Source organism: Hyperolius riggenbachi, chromosome 12 (genome assembly GCF_040937935.1).
Source record: "Hyperolius riggenbachi isolate aHypRig1 chromosome 12, aHypRig1.pri, whole genome shotgun sequence".
NCBI classification, from domain to species: Eukaryota; Metazoa; Chordata; class Amphibia; order Anura; family Hyperoliidae; genus Hyperolius; species Hyperolius riggenbachi.
The window spans coordinates 111,108,792-111,126,894 of NC_090657.1; the positions used below are offsets into that span (position 1 = coordinate 111,108,792).

Here is an 18,103-nt window from a genome sequence, read left to right on the forward strand (position 1 = left end):
TCTTGCATAGTGACAAAACTACTTCCTTTGCGATTTCTTTGCATTGCAAGCCCTTGTATAGGAATCCTGACAGAATGATTATTGTTTATTTAGATCAGCGCTGTCCAACTGGCGGCCCGCGGGCCGCATCCGGCCCGCCAGGCCACCTGCTGCGGCCCGCTCGTCTTCCTGGGATGCAGGCATGACTTGCGCTATGGGCGCCATGCCTGCTCCCTCTTATTGTGGCCTCTCCTGTGTCCCCGCTGGCCTCTCCCGTGTCCCCGCTGCCGCTGCTGCCCCACAGCTCAGACCTCAATTCGCGGCGACTGAGGTAAACAGAGTGCGCATGGTACCCGCACGGAGTACGTCACATGCGGAAGTAACATCATTGGTCACTCCCGCATGTGACGTTCTGCCGCGCGGGTGTCATGCGCGCGCTCTACTTGCTTCTTCAGTCGCCGCGATCTGTGAGGTCTGAGCTGTGGGGCAGCAGCAGCGGCAGCGGGGACACAGGAGAGGCCAGCGGGGACACAGGAGAGAGAGGTAACGGGCTCGCTAACTGGTGGGGGCACCTGTCACTAGCTGGGGGGGCACCTGTCTATCTAGCTGGGGGGGACACCTGTCACTATCTAACTGGGGGGGCACCTGTCACTATCTAACTGGGGGGGCACCTGTCACTATCTAACTGGGGGGGGCACCTGTCACTATCTAACTGGGGGGACAACTGTCACTATCTAACTGGGGGGGGGGGCACCTGTCACTAACTGGGGGGCACCTGTCACTATCTAGGGGGGCACCTGTCACTATCTAACTGGGGGGGCACCTGTCACTATCTAACTGGGGGGGTGCACCTGTCACTATCTAGCTGGGGGAGGGGACCTGTCACTATCTAACTGGGGGGGGGGCACCTGTCACTATCTAGCTGGGGGGGACACCTGTCACTATCTAGCTGGGGGGACACCTGTCACTATCTAGCTGGGGGACACACCTGTCACTATCTAGCTGGGTGGGACACCTGTCACTATCTAGCTGGGTGGGACACCTGTCACTATATAGCTGGGGGGACACCTGTCACTATCTAGCTGGGGGGGGGGGGCACCTGTCACTATCTAGCTGGGGGGACACCTGTCACTATCTAGCTGGGGGGGGACACCTGTCACTACCTCAACTGGGGGGGCACCTGTCACTACCTCACCCGGCCACAGCATCACCGGCAGCCTGGCCACAGCAGCACCGCAAGGCATTTCAGCCCACACATCATCCCCAATCCGGCCCAAAACACTATTGCCAGGCACAGCAGCCAGTAGAGGAGAATTTAGAAGCCAGGTGAGAGGTGTCTACCATATTAAAGGGGCATTCTGCTTATTTATGTGAAATGCTGTCTATTTATGTGCCCCATAACTGCTGAATTTGTCATGTTGGGGGCCTCATGGTTACTTGATTTGTCTTGTTGGGGGCCTCATGATTTGTTGGGGGCATCACGATTGCTGAATTTGTCTTGTTGGGGGGCCTCATGATTTTTTGGGGGCCTCATGATTGCTAAATTTGTCTTGTTGGGGGCATCATGATTGCTGAATGTGTCTTGTTGGGGGGCCTCATGATTTTTTGGGGGCCTCATGATTGTTAAATTTGTCTTGTTGGGGGCATCATGATTGCTGAATGTGTCTTGTTGGGGGCCTCATGATTTGTTGGGGGCCTCATGATTGCTGAATTTGTCTTGTTGGTGGTCACATGATTGCGAACTGCGAGACTATGGAAAAGCTAAATCGTTATCATGAAACAATAGCGTTAAACCTACTTTTTTAGCTTTTTAAAACGGAAAATTAAACTGGGAGGTTCTAAAAAACCCCACATTTTTCAGGAGTAGGATGGATGAAATTGTTTATCTTCACAGTTTATTTTCAACTTGGATTTTCCATAATGTTCATGTATGAGTTAAAACGTTTGTATGTAGTTTAAATTGCTGTTGCCACTTTGCGATAGATAAGTGACTTTTGGGTTGCAGTTTGGACACTCGGCCTCCAAAAGGTTCCCCACCACTGTCCTAATCTAATGTCCCACATTGCTAAATTTATGTAAATTTGTCTCCACCCGTGGCCACACCCACATTCTGGTCCATGGCCACACCCATACGCGCGCCGCTCTACACGCAACAGAACCCCCGTGGTTTTAGCGCGCCACACAACTTCCCCGACATCTTAAATTGCATTTTGTGGTAAGTGCTGCCAATCTAATTGTCCTTTAATTGCATTTTTTTCCTGGGGGGGGTGGGGTGGGGGGGGGGGGGGGGTTGCGACTCTAGCAAGAACCTTCGGCCCTCCACCATGGGGTCTGAAAAAAAAATGGCCCTTCATGCCCATGAAGTTGGACAGCACTGATTTAGATAAATGCACTTTAGCACTAGGCACTCTTGCACGAGCACCTTTCTGTTACCCTGATGAATCCCCCATTTTAAGGTGTTTAAACATGTAGGATTTTTTATTTAGGGTGGTGTTGTTCTGTCTATATAGCAGTATGTATTGAGGTGACCCCTATTGCTTTTTATTGGGGGCTACTAATCAGCAACTAAACCTCAATCCACAGGTTTTGTTTTTGCTCCACAACTGATTATATTGATACAACAAAAGGTTTTAACCCTCTATAACTAATAAAAGTTAAATTTTAGGCCTTAGGGCTCATTCACACTATGTGCTACACTGTCAATTTTGACACAACGCATATTGTGTACTCCCTAAGTCCATAGACTTTCATGTTACCATTCACATGACAGGTGTGCTTTCCCACGTGTTGTGATGTAACGCATCTAGGAACATTTTATCGCATGACGCACACGTTTGCTGATTGGTACGGCTGCTGACGTCCGCGCTTTAGCGCACCACGATGTGCATTGTGCGATGGCAACGCATGCACAAAATCACTTTTGTGCATGCGTTCTGTATAGACCTAATGCTAGGTACGCACGATGCAATTTTCTGACAGATTTACTGTCAGATTATTTCTAATATGTCTGATCTGATTTCCGAACTATTTTTCAATCAATTTTTCGTTAACTTCTATGAAAAATCGTTTGAAAAATTGATCAGAAATCAGATCGGACATGTTGGAAATAATTGATCTGACAGTAAATCTGTCAGAAAATTGCTCAGCAAGGCAGATTTGTCATGGCTGCTGTTTAGAATTAAGCCTTAAACTGTACATAAAAATATGAGTCTCACTTCATACGTTTTATTTTCAATCCAGGTTTTCTTTAAATGCATTATTTTCGTGGCTTTAATGCAAGGCGCACTACTTTTCCATGTTCTGTTGTTTTCGATGGACATACCGTATGTCTTTTTTCAACCAAAATAACTATGTAAGGCTTTGTAATTGTTTACAAGCATAAGAGATAATGCTAAAATTGCTGTGCAAGTGTAAAAATTGTGCAAGCAGTACAGTTTTACATAATGTAGTGTAGAACTCTACTCGCAAATAACTGGGATAACACAAAACTTTACCTGCATGTATGAAATACTGCCTATATTAATGTATGCTATGATATGTGATTGTGCTCTTGTGCATCATGTGCAAAACTTTGTCCTATGACTCAGGTAACCTTTACTCACGCTTGGAATATGTACAATTTTGTTGGCGAATGAATCCCCAATATATATTACAAAAAAATGAAGCTGAACTAGCATTTAAAAAAAGCTGTGAATGAAAATCATGGTGTAATGTTCCAAATGCAAATTAGGCAACGATAAGAATTTGCCGTTGTCATTTGCAGGAGAATGGCGAAAGTTGGGTAAACTGTGAGCCACGGGACTCTGATGTCAATGAGGACAGCTTGGGAGATGGTGAGTACAACAGAGTTACTCAACGATACTGGGTTTTTCTTATGGACAGCCATTGATGTTCTTCCATTGAGTTGAAGCATTGTTTTGCTGGCAGCAAACTCTTCCTATTCAACAGTTTTGGTAAACATCTACTTGGACTTATCTGCACACTGTATGGGATAGGTGTTTTTTCTCCTAGAGAAATTAAATCTACGGGTGAGGTAAGCAGAGGCCTCTAACAAAGGACATACCTCCCTGCAAAGTTGACTGCCCTTTTTATCTATGGTAGCCATCAGTATACTGTCTATGTCTAGACTTTCCTTGGGGTGAGCATGAGATCTGTACCTTTCCTCTTGGCTTTCTAGCAGCCTTGAGGTATAGCACAGGTAGTGAAAATGTCACAGACTGAGAGGAATAGCATATTGCACTATCTTACTAAGCTTCAAGGTAGCCCCTTTTAAACCCACAGACATTCCAGGTGGTATCTTGGAGTGCAGTGCTGAGAAAAGGCGCAGTAAGTTACTGTCAGTCCAGGGAAAAATATTTTCCCTTTTCTGAGAGACATTGATAAAGTTCCAGAGAGAAAAAAGCTTTCTGCTCTCTTCACAATGGTTCTAATGGCTGCATCTGCACTGCCACTGATAAGGAATCATTCAGAATTTGGATTTATAGACTCTCCCTATTCAGAAGGTCTTACAGCTGCCCCTGCCCCCAGCCTCTTCACCCCCTCCTAAGTGCTGTGTACTGTAGTGATGCTGGAGGAGTTTGGCTAAGAACTGCTCCACTGGAGTGAGTGGAAGAACAGTGACTGGAAGCACACTTCTCTGTCAGTTTTCTGTGTGCATTTCTGTATGTGTTTCCTGCACACCATGGGCTTGATTTACTAAACCGTGATAACTCATATCACGACCGTTTTCTCACGCACTTTTGCGTTTGCGTGCAATCCTGAATTTGCGTGCGCATTTGCGAGTTTTCGCACAAAAATTATTTTTCCGCGCAAAAACTCGCGATTGCACACGCAAATGCGAACATGTGCGTGAAAACGGCCATGATATGAGTTATCACGGTTTAGTGAATCAAGCCCCATGTGTGTCTGCATGTGTGAAAACACTCAGTTTAATCACAGAAGCTAATGTAATTGATGCACTTTTTATCTGCATGGGAAAAAAGCATTCAAGTGTGCACTATAATACAATTGTGCTATCCACCATGTCTCCATTCCACTCATATCTCATCCATGTCATCAATTTTGACCCTCTACTATCCTTCCTCCCTCTATTCTAATTTTTTTACCTTGTCTCACTTACACTACCAACACACTGGCCCACATGCAATTAACATATTCTCCTTAGTTTTTTACTAGGTGATATTTTCAAAATTGTCAATGAAGTGCCCTTTAAACCACCAACATGCGAGAAAATACTCAAAATATTTTTAATAGTACTTCTCCACCTACTTTTTGGTACTTTTACAGTTGCAAAGTGCTGAAAAGTTATTTTAAAGAGAACCCGAGGTGGGATTTAATTATGTTAGTGGGGCACAGAGGCTGGTTGTGCACACTAACACCAGCCTCCGTTGCCCCATGGTGTGCCTCCAGGACCCCACTGCGCGCTGCTATACCCCCCGCAGTGCTAGCGACACACAGCGTGTCGCCAGCACAATGTTTACCTATGCCTGTCTGTTAGCGCCGCTTCCCCGCCCCCGCTTCCTCCGTATCTGCGCTACCCGCCCGCGTCACTTCCCTACTTCCCTACTTAAACATTTTGCAGGAAATTTGTAATAATATGTATTGAGATTTAAAAAATTATACAGCCTTTTTAAATAAAAAACCTGAGTGAGTATAGTTTAGTTCCATTGACAGTGACACTGCGTATCTGCTTGTGATCAACACTGGTTGCTCTCACACATAGGAATCTACTGGACCCTGGCAAGTCCCCGTAGTTTATGACTATGGACTAAACTATTAACTTGCTCCCCTCTGCCCACCCAACTGATCTCAGTATTGGCGCAGAGACCAATCAATTACATTGTAAGTGCAAGGAGGGGGCATAGCGATGTCGGTGAGAGGGGGAGACAAGTGCTAGTGAAGGCATGGTATGTGTAAGAGAGGCAAAGCATGAGCAAAAGGAGGCGGGACCTGGCCTTTCAAAACAGGACATCCTGTTAAACAGTGGGGCTCATGGAGCTCAGCAGAGCTATATTCAGGGATGCTCAAAAAAACCTTATTCGTATGAAATCCGAATAGGTTTATTAGTATTTCATCCTGCTAATTGAATCACCTGTGTGGGTGGGCGAGGGGGGTTAATCTTACCCATCATACGTCTTCTTTGATCCGTCCCTGGCCGCGGTCATGTGATTACAAACATTCTCTCCTTCCGGGTTGAAGGAGGAAGTGTTTATAGTCACGTGAAGCGCTTGGAACGCATTGTGGGAGGCGCCGTGGGACGGATCAAAGAAGACGTCTGATGGGTAAGATTGACCCGCCCTCGCCCACCCGCACAAGTGCTTTAATTTCTCGGATGAAATCCAAATAAAACCTATTCGGATTTCATCCGGTGATCATCACTGGCTATATTCATGGCAACAGCTTGTACTACTAAGGTAGCAAGGCTATTTAGTGTATAGCATTGACACCAATCTACTATATGCAAGCATCTACAGATTTACTTTAAATGCAAACATAAGCGAATGTTTAAAGGACCCCTGAGCGCAACATAAAAACTAAATTTGAACTTACCTGGGTCTTCCTCCTGTCCCCCGTAGCCCGCGAGGTCCCCTGGCCAAATTTAATTTTTATGTTGTGCTCAGCGTCCCTTTAAAAAGCACCTACATATATTTATGGATTAGGGTAAACAAATATTTATGTTCATAAAGGGATATTTGATAAGAGGTTACCCACAAGATTTCTAGGAATAAAGAAAGGCCTCTATGGATGAATAAAGGTTAGAGATAAAATGGAGTGGAAAAAGAATGCCTATAAAAGGCCTTAAAACAGGAAGGGGCTGAGGCTGCATTAATGGGATTATCTTGAACTTTTTAAACACAAAAATTGCCACTTAGCGGGGGCTTCCATCGTCCCCCTGCAGCAGGAATGTCCCACGCCGTCCTCTTCCGATGCACTGTTCCCCACCGCCGTCACCGGTGTAATTAGTCATCTAACTAGACGAATAGAAGTGCGGCTGCATGGCCGTGCTCGTTCTAGTTCGTGCGTCATCGGGAGCTTACTGCGCAGACGCAGTATGAAGTTTCCTGTACTGCGCCTGCGCAGTAAGCTCCCGCTGACGTGCGTGGGACCGAAATGTGCACAGCCACGGCCGCGTAGCCTCACTTTTATTTGTCTAGTTAGACAAACAAATTGCCGGCAGGCAGGGAAAGGCGCATCGGAAGAGGAAGGACATTCCAGCTGCAGGGGGCCGATAGAAACCCCAGGTAAGTGGCAGTTTTTGTTTTTAAAAAGGTCAAGAGAACCCCTTTAAGCAATTATAAGGAGTGCAATAAGTTGTAAAAATAAATAAGGCTGGCAAAGATTGAACTTTTAAATCAAATCGCTACGGACATCAAATCTAACCCAAAAAAGTTTTACAAGTACATCAATTCTAAATACATGAAAGGTTGAGTGTATTGGACTCATAAAGGATGAAGGAGGGAATTCAACCGTAGACGGCCATATATAGGGCAGAACTATTGAATGCCTGCTTTGCTTCTGTCTTCACAAGAGAAACATTACAGATGTGGAATGGTCCCAATCTTCCAATATTAATATTAAATACTTAACGCAGGAAGGAGTGAAGGCACGAATAAACATCAAAACTGATAAGGCACCTACCCGGATGGCGTACAACCTCAGGAGCTAAGAGAATTAAGTTCAGTTATAGATAAACCCCTTCATAGTTATATAGTCTGGTTAAAAAACCATTCATTCTAGTCCAACCAGAAATAAATCATGCATTCTGGTCATACCAATGGTCTAGCACCATACAAAATAAATGGGATACAGATAAGGACATCAAACTTGGAGAAGGACTTAGGAGCACTCCTTGACAACAAGTTAAGTAATCGTATTCAATGCCAAGATGCTGCAGCTAAAGCAAATATCATTTTGGGATGCATTAAAAGGAAGTCAAAGTTTGGGATGCTAGCATAATACTGCCCGTTTAATTCTCTAAAAGGCTGAATCTCTGTGAGTACTAACTTTCAGGGCTATTTTCTGCTAATTGCGTTTCATCATTTATCACAAAACGTGAGGTACACTTTAGGCTAATGGAAATGCAACCTCGCAAGGAAGTTTCCATTAGTGTGCTGCATTTGCGACGCGATTTTCCCAGATTGTTATTGTCATACCTGCAGCATTTTTCATGGGATTGGCCTCCTATACAAAGTATAGGAGCACAGAAAAATCACATAGAAATCACACCTCTGCGATTTTTCCATGATTCGGCAATTCAAAATATTTTTCCCCTCACATAAATCGCAAAAATACATCCCAATCTCACCCATACACTCGTCGGTTCGTGGTGGAAACACTGCAGTGGAAAATGGGATGAACATGATTGGAAGAGCCTCTCACATGAGTACCAAACACAGTGCAGTGCTAAATCTCTGTGAAATCTCTGGGAATCAGTTTTCAATGTTCAGCATTGCGCTGTGGTGAAATAGAAATATTTTTCTAAATATTGCATAGTACAATATGTGCACCTTGGAGATTATTACCTCTCTTCAGACTCCAACATTCCCGCTAAACCACTACGTGTGCTATTTTAAATCACTTAGCGTAATGGCAACACAATGGCTATCCTGGCATACGGTGTCTCTTCAAATCACTGTAATTACTGCGTAACATGAGATGGGCTAAAGTCAGAATGCATGGTTAATTTACCTCTATAGCATACCTAAACATTTTTTTAATTACCGGTAACTTTTTTTTTATTTATTGCCTTTTTTGCAGTCGATACAATTTTAAAGTCTGTATGCTTTATGCTGCTTTACACTACTACAATCATGTTTTTATCTCAGTTCGAGCAGTCACTGATTAATCATGGGAGGCTCCCAATGAGAATAAAATAAATTATAAAATGATAAACAAGTAGATTAATTCAATACAGAATGTGTTTCATGGACGCGATCCCAATTCCTCATGTAAATACGTGAAAAGTCTGGTAGCTAGCCTGGTAAGAAGTGCATTCTGCCCAAGAAGAGGCGCTCCATGGCTAGCTATCACTAGCCTTTGCTCTTATTTATTTACCTGAGAAATCAGAGTTATGCCCTTTAAGCACATTATTTGTTGTTAAATAACTCGGCATTGTCTCAGCTGAGAATCTAGAGCACGTACAGCTGTCCCCAGCATGCCCAATTGCTAAATAAAAAAAGAACAATAGCTTTAGGGCCCGTTCACACTGCACGCGTTTCCAGCCGCGTTTTGGAAACGCGTGCAGGTGGCCAAAACGCACGACATCAGACATTGCATAGAGTGCAATGTCTGATGTTCACACAGCATGCGTTCCGGACCTGTGCGGTCCGGGAACGCATGCTGCACGCAGATTTTACAAAAACGCGCGGCTGTCCCATTCACTTTTCAGTGATGGGATCAGCCACGCAACGCATACGAACGCGGACATGCGTGCGTTCGTACGCGTTGCGGTCCGCATGCGTTGCGGTCCGCATTTTGTAGTCTGAACGGGCCCTTATGTTTTTAATCACCCTACCCAATGGCACCCACCCGTTTCTCAGCTATAGCCAAATAAGCTTGTCTGTACAGTACTTACTGTATATAACTAACTTGGTATTTTTTGACCTGCTACTCTTTGGTTTATTATTTATGCGGAGGTGGCAGGTCAATGTTATCTAATTAATTAGTTGGATAGGTCAGCTCCCGTTAGGGTATATGTCCAGCTGTTTAGGGACAAGTGCAATATCTAGTCCTGGGAGCCCATGCTGTCAGTCATCTTTTGAAAATACAGCCTTAGTAATGATACATTGGGAGGCACTGGTCTTGCAGGTGGGGAGGGAGTGTTCGCAGACACAGGTCTCAAAGGATGGTCAGCAGCTGATTAATGGAGGGTTTCACAAGCTGACTAAGCTATACAAAAATACATCAAGGAATTGGAGAGCCACATTGGAAAATTCCATAAGAATCTGGTAATAAAGAGGTGAAAAAGAGAAGTGTGTGTGCTCCTCCTAAAAATATTTTTTAGAACAGGCTTCCTACAGCAAGAAGAATCCAGGTTTGCAAAACCCTCGAGGTATCCTCTCCCCATCTAATCATCAGTAAATCAATTTTCATAGCTCAAGAGAGTATAAATAAAATCATCTACCACCCTACCACCAATATGAATAATCCATAAGTGTGTTTCGTGTCACTCCTTGTCTTCTCTTCTTTATGCTAGTTCAGAGAAAAAACAGAGAACAGAGACACACAGTATGCATATATAGATATATATATATAGATATATAGATATATATATATATATATATATATATATATATATATAGTGATGTTCTGTTTTTGCAAAAATGTACAATCCTGTGATAGTGCAACTGTGACTCCAATCAATACTACAAATCCCCCGTGCATCGAGTGCCAAACTTATCACCTCGGTGCCTCCACCTCGATGCAACACAATCTAACACTCACCAGATGCAGTTGCTAACCGATCATAGGCCAGCTCTGCTTGTTTGTATAGCCTGCATGGGTGCACTTTCCTACCCCTTTACTCCACCACCTCCAAAACCCTTATATAGAGCTTTATTAACCTCCTGAGCGGTATGCCCGACACTGTGTTGGGCAAGAAGCATGCCGCTCAGGAGTTTTTAAAAGGCACAGGTGTCCCCCAGTATAAATCTGTTAGGTGTAGGGGCTCCATAAAGGTTAGCTAGCAACAGATTAGGTAGTATCGGTGCCCCCCACCCCCTGATCGCTCCTGATCCCCCGTTCAGTCGCCTGCCCATTCGCTGGATCTCCATGCTTTGCAGAACGCTGTGGATGGTTTTCTTACCCATCCGCGCTTGTCCGCCTGTCACCATGCCGCCGCCAGTAATACCGATCCTCCATGTTGTCCCCGAGTGTCCGTCCGCCCCCTGGGGCAGCTTCTTCTTCTCGATCCGCCCTGCACTTCCAGTTGTTCTCGATGAAGTCTCACAGGTATGACACCCTCTAGTGGCACCTGGCGCCACTGCAGCAATCGTAGCTGTGAGACTTCAGCGACAACTGGAAGTGCAGGGCGGATCAAGAAGAAGAAGCTGACCTTTATGGAGCCCCTACACCTAACAGATTTATACTGGGGGAAACCTGTGCCTTATTTATAATACTGGTTGAACTCGATGTGCCTTTTATATATACTGGTTGAACTCGATGGACGTATGTCTTTTTTCAACCAAAATAACTATGTAACTATGTAACTATACTGGGGGACACCTGTGCCTTGTAATACATACTGGGGGACTCCTTATATGGAGCAACACCTGTACCTACCTAGCTTGCACGGAGCGACACCTGTACCCACCTAGCTTATATGGAGCAACACCTGTACCCACCTAGCTTAGACTGGGGACACCACCTGTACCTAGCTAGCCTATACTGAGGGACACCTGTACCTGACTACCTACCTACAATAATCTGCGGGGGATTCTGAAAACAAATGGGCACTGCGCAGTGGGTGACACAGGAAAGGTAATATATAAATGCACACATGGGGGGTACATTTATATACCAGAGAGATTTCATGGTGAAATAGATCGGGATCTCTCTCTCCTTGTACTATTTTTCATCCTGGTATACTCTCTAGGCACTATAATGCTTGCTTTGGGTATACACTCTGGAGATAAACAAGAAAAATGGACAAGCACCATCAAATGATAAAGTAGGCAAATAGGTATATAGTCATGTCACTAGATAAATGTGTGCAGAAAGGCCAATAATGCTATGTAACACTGAAGAGAGAAAGGACTGGCCCTGCAAGAACCGCACCACACATATGTAGTAGAAAAATACAAAAAAGCCTTTATTTGTACCATACAGTGAATAAAACCATAAAAACAAGAGCACATAAAGAATGAACTGCCCTCAATGAACAATATATGGATCAATAACACACATGCATATGCGTGACTGTACAACAGAACACACCGGATGGCTGCAAGTGAAGAGGTGAAAAGAGGCTGGAAAAAAACAGTTGGACACCCTAGGGCCTGTTCTATATGCGTTCCTAGCCGTTTTCAGGGAACATGTCCGGGTACCAAAAACGCATAGAAACGGCTCCTAATGCTTTTGAATGGGCTAGTTCACATGTATGCGTATGAGACGCATACGTTTCTCATCCGCATTGCTGCACGCAGTTCTGTGCGATACGCATAGAAACGGACGCAATGAAAGTCTATGGACGCGTATCAAAAACGCGTACTATTGCGTTTTTAGCGTCAGTTTTCCTCTGCGGTTCCCATAATTCTTTTTTTTCCCCTGGGTCACGTGTTTGTGCAAAACGCAATAGAAAACGCATTCAAACGCAAGAAAAACGCATGCGTTTTTCAACTTGCGTTTATTTGAATTTATACGCGTTCTACAAACGCAGCAAGTATGAACAGGCCCTAAGAAACAGGGTGAAAGGATAGAAATGAGGAGGGGATGACAATCTTGGTCCCCTGTCAGTGGTTCAGACAGTGAAAAGAGTGCCCGCAGAGTAGCAACCCCAGGCAGCGTGTGTTAACAGGTGATGAGGACACTGGCCAGGAGACAGTGAGAAACGAGTGTGCAGCGGCGAAGCCGGGCTGCCTGGGTGCAGAAGGAAGGGTGTACAGGGCTGAAAGCCCAATCTAGCGGAAATCTGAGTGATGTGGGAGCCAGAAGAGGGAGAAGCTTACCGGTGGTGCTGGACAGCAGGGAGTGCGTGACAGGAGCCGTCGCGATTCGCCGCAAAGAGCGGCTTCTTCCGGGCATGATGAAGCCCATTCAGCGTGGGGCTAAATAGTCGCATGCAATGACGCACATACGCGTCAAATGACGGCGGCCGGGGCGGAGTCAGAGGTAAATGAAAAGTGTGTGGCCACACACGGGGATCAGTCTCCACGTACGCATTGACGTGGAAGGCTGTCCCCACCTCGAGAACGCCCCTAACAGCCGCAGCCATCATGGAATAGGGAAAGAACGGGCACTAGAATTAAAAAACCAGTATGACACATACAAAATATCTAAATATTACTAAATATGCAAATCTCTAGTTATGGCTACCTAGAAAGGGACAATTGTCAGACACGAACATAAAATATACATGAGTATATTACAAAATTGGGTAAATTGTGGGTGGAAATGGCCAGAGAATACATAAGCATCTGTACATATAAACAGGTAAGTGTTCTACTGACACTCAATGGGCGAAACTGGTATTGCAGACCAAACAAAACAAACTTGATAGGAATAGAACCACAATATGGGAAATAATGGACATACAATGCAAAGGGTATTTGTCAGTCCATGAGACAAGAATCCAATCACCCCCATCAACCCCAGAAAACAATCCTCCGCAAGGGCTAGGGAGTTGGTAATGTGGCGGTGAAGTCAACCTTCAGAGTAATTCCATTCGGCAAGAGGACACACACAAAGACAGAGGACCTCCAGGCTTGAAATGCAGACCTCCAGATCTAAAAAGAATAGATTATATTGTAAGTAAAAACTCCAAAAAGGTTCAAGAAACCAAGTTGACCACATAGTCATGCATAAAAGCACGACCAGCAGCCAGCGGAGACCATATAATTGAACAGTCTAGTGGATGGAGAAATCTATGGTCAACTCACCAAAAACCATGGGGACAGTGACAAAACATCATAGCGGGCAAATTCTACCAAACATCTAAATGGACGAAAATGTGCCACTCCAGTGTGTAACTAACACAATACGCCAAACAGGTGCTGGTCACAGGGTACCAACGGTCGAACTCACCAACGACCGCCAGGGACCCCATTGAAAATAACATAGCCCAAGCCCCATTGTGGACCAAACAATACATTTTGTGCAGCATATGCCAAGGCATGCTGACCCCAAAAAAATCACAAATACAAAGGGAGTGATGGATCTACAGGGGTGTAATATTTTCGCACGGCAAAGAAGGAAAGGCAACACACACAACATGGGTGGATAGGGAGAGTGAAGCTGCACCCTACTCACGAAGGTGAAGCTGTACAGGAAGAGAGGGCACCTACTCACAGGGTGTCTCTCAAAAAGAGGGCTGGTGACAGCTCAAGTGATACTTAGCAAACTCAGGGCAAGGGAAGTGCCAAATGACAAAAATCAATGCAAAAAAACGAGAAATGAAAATTCCTCGTTTAAACCTACCGGTGCCAAGGTACCCAGGTCAAAAATCCAGAGAGTCTCCTGTCTCAAGAGTAATTGCGTGATGTCACCACCCCTAGAAGAAAGATACACCCTGGATAAGCCACCTACCCTCCAGCCTCGAGTACTACCCCCATGTATATTAAGGGCATGTTCTGCCACCGGAGTCAATAGCTTACCGTCAGCACGATCCTGACTAGCCAGACGTATAGTAGACATTTGTTTTTGAATTCGGCTCTTCAACATGTTTTTTGTTTGACCCACATATCGCTTATTGCACGGGCACCATAAAAGGTATATCACCCCCTCAGTCTGGCAATTGATGTAGTCCTTGAGTTTGTATGTTTTGTTCGTCTTGTCACTGTGAACCTCTCTTGTGGGTAACATCATTTCACAAACGTTGCATCTTCCGCACGGGAAACTTCCACACACCACTGGCTTTCTCTTATGTCGACGTTGGAAATGGCTTTGGTTAAGTTGGTCCTTTAAATTGGTGGCTCTCTTCGCAGTAATTGATGGTCTCGCTGGAAGGTACCTGTTTAAAATAGAGTCAGTTTGCAGGATGGACCAATGCTTAGAGATTATATCTTTCAGGGTATTCCAACTACTGTTGTAGGGTGTGCAGAACCTTACCAAGTCACTCTGTTTGTTTCATGTGGAGTATAATAACCTCTCCCTGTTGGTATTGTTGGCCCTTTGGTATGCTTGTTCGATCACACGTTTTGGATATCCCCGATTTCTGAATCTATCCTTCAATAGTACTGCTTGTGCCTGGAAGTCCAACTGACCCACCGGAATGTTGTTTTTCAAGTTTTTAGTATGAAATGACTCATAGTGTAACAAACTATTCACCGCCGTCTCCTTCCGGTATAATGTGGTTTCAATCTGCCCCATGTCTGAAAAAGAAAGATGCAGATCAAGGAAGTCCAAGGACTCCAACGACATTTGAGAGGTAAGTACAATATTTAGATCATTTTTCCCCAGTGTCTCGATGAACTTGAGGGCTAAAGACTCAGAACCATCCCAAAGGATCAATATGTCATCAATAAATCGATGCCAACCCAGTATGTGGGCATGGAATTGCTCGAAACCAGGCCCCCAAACCACCTCTCGCTCCCACCAGCCCAAAAATAAATTGGCCACTGATGGGGCACATTTGGCTCCCATGGAAATGCCATGTACTTGTAGGAAAAACCTACCGTCAAACGTGAAGTAGTTGTGTTTTAACACGTAATCCAGAAGTGTCAGGAGGAAGTCATTGAATTCGGACCTGGAGATCGTGGTTGAGGCCAAGAAGTATCGAACTGCTTCCACCGCATGATGGTGTCCTATATTGGTGTATAAGGATTCAACGTCCAGTGAGATCATAATGGTACCTGGAGGGATATGCACATGTCATTGCATGCGACTATTTAGCCCCACGCTGAATGGGCTTCATCATGCCCGGAAGAAGCCGCTCTTTGCGGTGAATCGCGACGGCTCCTGTCACGCACTCCCTCCTGTCCAGCACCACCGGTAAGCTTCTCCCTCTTCTGGCTCCCACATCACTCAGATTTCCGCTAGATTGGGCTTTCAGCCCTGTACACCCTTCCTTCTGCACCCAGGCAGCCCGGCTTCGCCGCTGCACACTCGTTTCTCACTGTCTCCTGGCCAGTGTCCTCATCACCTGTTTACACACGCTGCCTGGGGTTGCTACTCTGCGGGCACTCTTTTCACTGTCTGAACCACTGACAGGGGACCAAGATTGTCATCCCCAACTCATTTCTATCCTTTCACCCTGTTTCTTACAGGGTGTCCAACTGTTTTTTTCCAGCCTCTTTTCACCTCTTCACTTGCAGCCATCCGGTGTGTTCTGTTGTACAGTCACGCATATGCATGTGTGTTATTGATCCATATATTGTTCATTGAGGGCAGTTCATTCTTTATGTGCTCTTGTTTTTATGGTTTTATTCACTGTATGGTACAAATAAAGGCTTTTTTGTATTTTTCTACTACATATGTGTGGTGCGGTTCTTGCAGGGCCAGTCCTTTCTCTCTTCAGTGTTACATTGGGTATACACTCTATTTCAATCTCTTAGGTGTATAAGGTTCTTGGATTGAACCTGGTGTATACGCCATAAACTCTGTCTGGTGGTGGATCCTTTGTAATTCCTTGCGACCATCCTTAATGGTCCTCTGAGGAAGTGTATTTTGCGATTTCTAATGTATTGTTGTTTGATTTTCTTATAGAGCTGGGTATCTTGGCCTGATGAAGGGCATATTTATTGTTATAAAAGCTCGAAACGAACGTGTGTCGTTGCCTTGAATAATACAAATACCCATAAAGCTACAATCATTTTCCAAGTTCCTATTTTTGGCTCTATGAGGACCCACTGTTTGATATTCAAGAACTGTATTTTTATACATTTTCTATTTTTGGATATACCTGTTTTGTATATGTGTCAATAAAGCTTTTTTATAAGGAATTTCCGGTGATCTTGAGATTGCATTAACTATATGAGTCCTTATCTAAAGCAATACATTAGTCATGGTGGGCAAGGTGGACTGCCCTTAAAAAGGACTGTGTTTTGATCCTTCACGATATAAAGGACCTTACCCAATAGTATTTTTTCAACGAAATAGATCGGGAATCAGCCTGCGGTGTATGGGCATTTGGACAGCCAAACGATCTCTCTTTACATTCATATTAGTGCAGGTTGAGCAGCTGCAGCTTGAAAGTATAAATGATTAGAGATTTTGGGGAGCAATTTTGAAATTTAGTTTAGATTTTGTGTTTCAAACTTTTATTAAACTCAAAATGTATACCAGAACCCTGCTTGACACATTTTGGTAATTTACAAGAAAAAAGGTTATGAAAATTAATTGGATCACTTTTTGCTCAGAAATCCAGCAGAAACTGAACGCCAGGGAGGTTAAAATGTAATATAAAAACAATATTGCACTCACATTCCATAAAATGACATGTGCCTCACACAATTTATGCAGATTTATCATTTGTACATCCGTGATGTGAGACCACCATATCATGGGGAAAACGCTGCATTTTTGTGTGTTTTTTGTGAGGGAAATACTGCCTTACTATATGTGTGTTTTTTGGGGAAAATCTTTTGTCTAATTACCTTTAGGGTCACTTTGCCTAACTGTTTTAGGAAAAAAACTCAAGGCCCTTTTGAGTTACACTGTTACATTACAATTGACTATGCCCAAATAATGGCCACACCCATTCCCCGACATCCGCTCCATGGCCAAGCCCATTTTTGTCGCACTCTGCCTTTCTCCTTGGTGACCCACTGTGCCCCCTTTTAGGATCCTAGCAATGTCCCTGTTTGGAGACAATTTTCATTGCCTTTTACAATAGGAGACGTGTTGGATTTTAGACGTTTAAGGACAACTATCGATTAACATGTTTTTTTTTTTAACTGGGGTGGGTATATGTTGTCTAGTTGTTTCTTAGTACTGCTGTATATCTTCCCCTGCCAGGGGCATAGCAATCGCCATAGCAACCATAGCCGTTGCTATGGGGCCCGCCTGAGCCCTACGTCACAGGGGGCCCACAGGTCTTTTGTAAGGGATAGCGGAGATGCCGCCGCAGAGACAGGCGGCATGGCTGCTGTCTCCGTGTGTCAGCCGGTGGCCTCTGCCGCGCAGTTACATGCTGGTGATCTGCCTGGTCCTTCTATTACACATAGATTGAGGGCTACGCGCGCGCCAGGCGACAAGACCTTTATGCGAATAGAAGGGGAGTCAGCTGATCTGCCCAGTCAGCTGACTCCAACAGTACTTCGGATTGGCTGAGTGGCTGTGGCGGCGCTGCGGAGCAACTTTGTACATATAGTACCAGACTGTCAGTTGCTCCGTGTCTGCTGTTGCAAATGCTTACGTGTGAGCGCTCAGACCTTAGTCAGATCCCAAAGTGTGCTAGAACCAGTCGGAGCTGGGGATCCACACTTAGCCAGATTCTGTTGATAGCTTAAAGTACTAATTACATTGTATT

At 44.7% G+C, this 18,103-nt stretch overlaps 1 protein-coding gene across 2 annotated transcripts in view; it reads left to right on the plus strand.

The window, feature by feature from the left end:
• GRB7 (growth factor receptor bound protein 7) overlaps positions 1 to 18,103 on the plus strand; it is a 437,163-nt gene that overhangs the window by 91,884 nt on the left and 327,176 nt on the right. For both annotated transcript variants that reach the window (XM_068262979.1, XM_068262980.1), the window contains one exon: positions 3,743 to 3,812. In XM_068262979.1, coding sequence (XP_068119080.1) covers positions 3,743 to 3,812 — 70 coding nt within the window. The remainder of the gene's footprint in view (positions 1 to 3,742; positions 3,813 to 18,103) is intronic.